The sequence below is a fragment of the Pseudochaenichthys georgianus genome, chromosome 9 (assembly GCF_902827115.2).
Source record: "Pseudochaenichthys georgianus chromosome 9, fPseGeo1.2, whole genome shotgun sequence".
NCBI classification, from domain to species: Eukaryota; Metazoa; Chordata; class Actinopteri; order Perciformes; family Channichthyidae; genus Pseudochaenichthys; species Pseudochaenichthys georgianus.
Genome location: NC_047511.1, coordinates 13,435,714 through 13,442,767, shown reverse-complemented (window position 1 = coordinate 13,442,767; position 7,054 = coordinate 13,435,714). Strand labels below are relative to the sequence as shown.

Below are 7,054 nucleotides of genomic sequence, written 5' to 3'. Positions count from 1 at the left end.
CAAAAGTTCAACAAAGAAAAAAATTTCAAGGTATTCTCCTGGCAAATGGCTTGTGTCGGATGGGTATTTCATAGTCAAATAAATACTTAAAACATATTTATAACAGAAAACCTTTCTTCTTTATGATTATAGTTGTGTCAGAGGCAGACATTGAAATGTGTTTCTGCATCCTTTTTTAGTATTCTTTTTACATGTTTAGCAAATGTTTCATTCTTAGATTGTAGGTGATGGGGTTGAAACTGTTATTTAAGCTGTGTTCAAATTTGGTCAATCATGGGTTCAATACACTTGAATTATTTCTGCATATGCTCTTTCTCAAACTATAATAAGTATTAAATAAATACACTACAAACAAATGATCTGCTAAACTGTGATTAAAATAAAAGTGAAAGCTCTACTGCCCTCCTGCGACAGAAGAAGCACTATTAACTGAATGCTGCATTCAGGGCGTGTAAAAAAAAGTAATTGCAGGAGTCTCGTTGAAAAACACATTTTGCTTCAATATGTTGAGAGGTATGACAACCTTTATTTCTTACAGTATGTAAAACATGTGTTTAAATGTGTGATTTTTTTGTGTTAGCGTCATCTAGCATATTAATTTAGCATGGGATAGAATAGAACCGATATAATTGAATCGCCCTCACCTCTCGCCCTCACATCACCACCATTTCCCATATACTGTGAATGCAGCACTGGGACCAGACTGCCTCACATTGTGAACGTTGATTTCTCCCGTTCAAGCCAACATTTGTGTCTCCCGTGAGCCAAACCGGGGTCAGAGGCTCCCACAAAACGCATGAAATCTCGGCTACGTGTGGCAGGGGGACGAGCACCGTTAAACTGTAAGATACTCCGCAGTGTATTGCTACAATTAGAGTCAGTAGTCGGCATCAAGAAAGAGTCAGTAGCGTTCGGTATAAACAAGCTAACGATAATGTTCACGATTCAAAAGATGTCATATTCACAGGGGCGGCGAGTCATTGTTGTAAATAAGAAAAGCTCATGTGTTCGGCTTTCAGTTTGGGTTTCTGGGGGGTGTGGCTTTTTTAGTACGAACTTAAACTGGGTTAAACACCTGTCTCAGGTCCTTATTTAAAGAAGATATGACTTTACTCAGCAGTCATTTTTTTCCCTTGCTGGGCTGAAAGGACGAGGCTAGCGTGTTTCCCATGGCTACACCAAGCTTTCACATGTGGGGGGGTTAGTTTATTCGCCTTCCTTATTTGTGGTGACTTAATTATTGTTACTATTATCTTAAGCAGCTGTTATTTAGTTCATTAATTGAAACGGGTGAAATAATAGAGATATTAGGGACGCGGAGAGCAGCTCCAGGAGTCGTGACGTCGCCCCGAAGGTGCAGGTTCATTAGTCCGTCAGTTAGGTCTCCTTTTGTTTGCACACCTTCTTCCAGTTCATAGTCGACGTTTAATGGTCGACCCCCCCCCCCCCCCTCTGTTGATGTGTTTCCCACTTGCTTCGGAAGCTCTAACATGAGGAGGGTTGTTTGGCTGTAACCCTGCCCAGACCGGAGGCTGCTGGTAGGGATGGTGCCGCTGTGAAGAGCCGGGGTGCCGTTTTTCCGAGGACATGCCTGCGGTCGGTGGAAAAGGGAGGAAGTGCCTGGACAACATGACTGTTTTCAACCAAGAAAATGTTGAGGAATTTTACGTTATTGGAGACGAGCTGGGGAGGTAAGTTTCATTTATTGAGGTATATTCTTATTCCGTATACACTTCCCCTTTTTAAGGTAGAAGTGTGAGAGCGAGGGTGAAAAAACTACCTTATCTCAGTTTATACAGGATTATATTAAGCATTTTTACCTATCTGTCTATTCTTATAGCAAAACCTTGATGTATGTTGTCATGCCACAACAATGCATACAGATTTAAAGCACATACAGTGATGCACACTGTCATTCAAGCATGCTCTCATACTGATCCACATGCATCCCCCCACTGTGATTAATGCACTCCATAATGCATCAATGTCAGTGATGAAGCGGTTAGTGTCTGGTACTGTTGCTGCCTCTGCCTGGAGATTTATTGCAGGAGGAAGCCGGATGGTATCACTGTATACATCTTTACAGGGAGAGAATTTACATCATGGCACCGCCTGCTTTCATTTCATTCACAGTGTTTGGTCAAAGGTGAAAGCTATACACAGAGAAACAACAATGTAGATGATAGAATGTGCCAAGACAGGTGTTTTGGTGCTTTGGGTCTGTTGAGTTTCTTTCAATCACAAACAAGGGGGCCACATTCAAGCAAAAGACTGAGTGATGGCCTTGTGTTATATTTAATATGAAAGTGCAGTGTTAAAACTGATGGCTGTCTAGTTCTTAGCTTAATTTTTCTGCTGCATGGATCAAAACGATACCCCAAATACCACCCATGACTGTCAAAAACATGGAAATGGATCTCCGTGAGTTTCTGGTTATCAAAGTGACACATGTACTTGGTTTTGGTAATAATCAACCAATTGTTTTCTGATCTCCAGGGCCTGTCTGGCAACACTGCTTCTCGTATTAGCGCTCACCTTCCAGCACTGTGGGGGAGAGCTGAGGCTGCTCTAGTTGCTTTACTATGCTACTTTGGTAATAGAGACGGTTGAGGAGCTTTGTGTAATGGGATTGAATTTCTGGCTGGAGGTAAAGAGACGGCTATGTCAGTGTGATAGTCATATTTGTTCGTAATTCCAACATCAGGATCCAGTCTCTATTGTGAGCTGAGTGTAGCTTTAAGATGTTAAATTGGGTTGTGTACCCTCATAGTTCAATAGGCAGGGCTATTTTGACATTGTGTTGAAATATGGTAAACATTGGCTGCTCTTGTAATAAAGGCATCCATGCAAGCTGCTGTTTCGAGTCAGCTCTAATATAGAGCAACCGACTGGGTATTGTGCAAGGCTGATTTTGAAAGGATTTACCTGTAATGAGACAAGAGTATTATGTATGACTTGGGGGAGTTTAAGGCAACCGCAAGGTAAGAAAAATACATTAAGTACAGTTGGTTCAGATGATAATTTATCAGTGGGAGGCATGTTTTGCTTTGGGTGAAAAGGGCAGCTATTAAAGGTTGTAATTTGAAATAACAAACAAATACCATTTTAGAAAATGTATCCTGCTTTCATCAGCAGGCCACTACTTTTCATTTTCTATTTTGGGTAAAGCGTAAATGAATGCCCTCGAATGACGAGGGAACAGGTGGATCAAAAGTCATGAACCAGGTTGCCTTCATTAAAAAAGTAAATGATGTACTTCAAACCATTTACTGAATCTAACCTTGAATGGCATGCAAACCATAGGATAAGCAAATGTATGAATCTCGTGCTGTATTAACACATTTTAAAATATTTTCTTACATGCTTTAACCTAGATGGACCAGTTAATTTATTATCAAAAACTGGTGAGTGTCTATTCATTAGCTAGATTACAGCGGCATGACCTGCACTGTAATGCCTTGCACACTTAAAGACAGAGAGGCTTTTGATCTGACTGTACTCCCGGCCTGATTCTGGCTTGAATTGGAATGAGGCCCAATTTGGTTTGGCAAAACAAGAAAATGGGAAATCACCCAAGCAGGTACTTTATCCTTTCACTGACACTGCCTGCTTTACTTTGCATGCATGGTGGAACTGAAGTCTGGTGAAGCCAAGCATCTAAGCTTCATTAGTAGCTAGTAGGGATGGGTACCGAGCCCCGGTATTAAACGGGCCCCGGGGCTGAATTATTAAAGACCGTGGTACCGTTAAGCTCCGACATTATCGGTCTTTTTTTCGGTACTGGAGACATCTAAAATATATGCCATATGTATTATGCTACACAAACATTATATTGCAGTTTTAGTGTCGTCAACTCCGTTTCTAATACGCAAAAAGACTGCAAAATCCATCTGATTATTTTTAGTAAACACACACACACATCTGTAGCCGAGGGAGATGTGTAACGCATCAGTTAGGGTGTGCAGTCTGATCCTGTCTCAAAGTGTTTCCCTGGCCACTGGAATCACCTTCGAAGTCTTTACTATCCAGAGTGATGGATTCATCAGACCTTGATTCAACCTCTTTTTGACCTGGATCAGTGTTTCTCTTCTTCGTCAAAGTGGTGTGTGGTGTTCCAAATAGAGCTTCGTTTTTAAATAGCTAATCGCTATTGTTTTGACTGATATTGCAATTGCGATACGGTTTACGATATTAGGAGGGATTGATCATTTTCGAATCGTTCTTGTCATTATTCTTGAAATATATATTAATATAATGATTGATGACAATTTTTTGTTTTAAATCAGTATAATATCAGTAGTAGGATGAAATATCCCTGCAGCAATACTTGATATTTCAACACAGTCTCACTCCCTGATCGTCAAAGAGCAACGCTTGGTCAGGGTCCTTTGGCGTGCAGTTGTGACGCACCGAGGCTCCTTCAGCTTCATAAACGGACGCAAAGAGCTTTCAACTGATTGCAATGTATTCCCATCGGCGGCGGTATTTGACGCTCAGGGAAGCACCGCATCCGTCCATGTCAGCGGCAGTTAAAGGCAATGTGAGCGTCCATTCCCATTGGATAACGGAGGATTTTACACCCGGAAGTAAGTATTCTCCTTACTGTCGATTGATTTTTCAGTGATATCTGCACTACTCATCAACTCAAACACACCAGATTATCCTTGTTAATTACACAACATTGATTGGTTTAAATTGTGTACAATGCTTTTGTGTTTTTCCCCTTCGAATCGCACACTATTCAAAACTGGACCCAGAACTACACATGCTGGCTATATGTGTGTTTCGCAACATGTTCTTTGGGAATTGTAGTTTTAAAAGACGTTTTCGTATTTCCCATAATTAGAAGTTGCCAGTATTAAACTGTGTACATCCCTGGAGGCACTTGACAATCACCTTCCCTGAATTTTATTCAGGTGTAACTAAAGTCTGATTTAAGGGTTGTTTATGCGGTGCTTCCCTGAGCGTCAAATACCGCCGCCGATGGGAATACATTGCAATCAGTTGAAAGCTCTTTGCGTCCGTTTATGAAGCTGAAGGAGCCTCGGTGCGTCACAGCTGCGCGCCCTGACCAAGCGTCGCTATTGGACTATCAGGGAGTGAGACTGTGTTGGACATTTTAACACATAGTCAGCCTTTAACAAACATTGTGCTTTCTGTGATTCGAATATTGCCCTTGTCCAGATTGCGATTCTCAATACAATTTTGATTAATCGTGCAGCCCGAATACCAACCCTCTACAGGTGCAGAAGGCAACTTCAATCATTGAAAGTGCAAAATGCTCTGTCATTAAGAGATATCCGTGGAGTCGCCATCCCGGCTGCTGTTCTCCTGAATGCTCATTTTCTCTAAAAGGCCGAGCACTGACCACATCTGTGCTCAGTTGATCTCTAATTGCCTCCCAGATTGGCAGATCAATTATTTGTTCTGGGCCGAGATCAGCAGGGGATAACTGAAGACAGTTACTAGTGTCTAAAGGATATCAAATGTGATACCTCTTTGAAATTATGGTTAAGTGAAGAGAGAAGCATTATTGAGGCATTAAAGGGTTTCATAGTAGTGGTGTGTCGCCTGGCTGTTAAACCTGTTGGGGGAAAAAACAAGCGCACTATCATGGCTTAGGGCCTCTCAAGCCTGCAGTTGAGAAATAGCTGCACATTGAAGGGCGTGTCATTTTTTCCATTGGTCAATACATTGTGCCAGAGCTAAATGATTATGTTGACTAAGTGCACCCAGTATTTGATGAGCAAAATATAATTGGGAATTCTTTGGACTAAATATGGTTTAAATAATTCGTTCTGCTTAGTTAATGTGAAATATTTAGGTTTTGGGGTTGGTCTACCAAATTATTATTCTGTTAATTGAGAGAATACTCAAATGAAATAAATGATAAAGTGGAAACAATCATTAGCTTCACCATTTATGTGTGTGTGTATATATATATATATATAACCAATTGCATGGCAAAGAAGATGAGTATTGAGTGTTTTCCTTTTAATTGTACTGCTTTTTAAAACATATTTTACACCCTAATTTGAGAGAAAAACTGAACTTAAACCCATACTAATTAAATTCTAATGTGGCCAAGCTACTCTCAGGTGACATTTTTCTGTTGTCTGGGGATGGGGGGAAACTGGGACACCGTACAGCCTTTACAATCAAGATTGTTTTCCATTGCTGCCAACTGAGAGAGAAACCCCCATCATGTCGGCAGTAGACAACACCGACTGGTTGATATCTGATCTTTCTTTCAAGGCATTGAATATCACAACAGTCTAAAATATCAACAAGCCATTTTTCTGGTCTGACCACAGCTTACAATGGGTCAAAAATATCAACGTCTTCATGAGGAACAGGCGGTCGGGTCATGTGTTCTTCTTCAGTTTCCATGTTGTCATTTGTTTGGAGACACACTGACGCTGCTGTTTTCTGGACTTGGAGAGAGAAACATGAACTAAGACATTCGCTGACTGTGGAATTAATTTGGCTTTGTGCCATTCATCTCATCCTCAGGGCAGGTTTTGTACTTTGCATATTTTTTGCAGTGCTCTGCCCCTATCATTACTCTGCATTAATCTAACCGCCGTACCAATTGGCCCTCTTGTGTCTATCTGACGGATGTGTGGCGGCCATCCGTAGAGGAGAAGGGGTCGGTGTATTTCAGCAGGGATTCTGCAATGCAAATGAACATAAGACGCCAGGACTGTATTTGGGTGATTCCTCAGTAAAAACCACCCCAAAGACTCATTTCTATGAATACAAAATAGGATTATATTCAAATTTATATTCATGAATTAAATGGTGATACAATTTAGACTGTATTTTACCAGCAATAAACTGCCACTCTCTATGCAAGTCCATTAGAAATAAATCTACAGAATATTCACTACAACAAACAGTGACATCCTTTTTGCTATCACACACGCACCGGCTAATGCCATGTAGCACTCCATGCAGACTGTGCCCCAGCTACTGACCTAGATTTACCCCCCTACCCTGGCTTGCATTATTGGATGGAGGGGCAGTCTGGGTAGCAGGAGTGTCCTTAATGATG

General features: G+C 41.1%; 1 protein-coding gene across 2 annotated transcripts in view; it reads left to right on the top strand.

The window, feature by feature from the left end:
- The first annotated feature begins 698 nt into the window (after window positions 1-698).
- Window positions 699-7,054, top strand: part of dapk1 (death-associated protein kinase 1) — a 105,041-nt gene continuing 98,685 nt past the window's right edge. Inside the window, exons 1-2 of one of the 2 annotated variants that reach the window (XM_034090439.2) lie at window positions 699-842; window positions 1,525-1,691. In XM_034090439.2, the coding sequence (XP_033946330.1) occupies window positions 1,588-1,691 (104 nt within the window). In that variant the 5' untranslated portion in view covers window positions 699-842; window positions 1,525-1,587. Of the gene's footprint in view, window positions 843-1,483; window positions 1,692-7,054 lie in introns of both variants that reach the window. The other variant, XM_034090438.2, reaches the window with a different exon arrangement.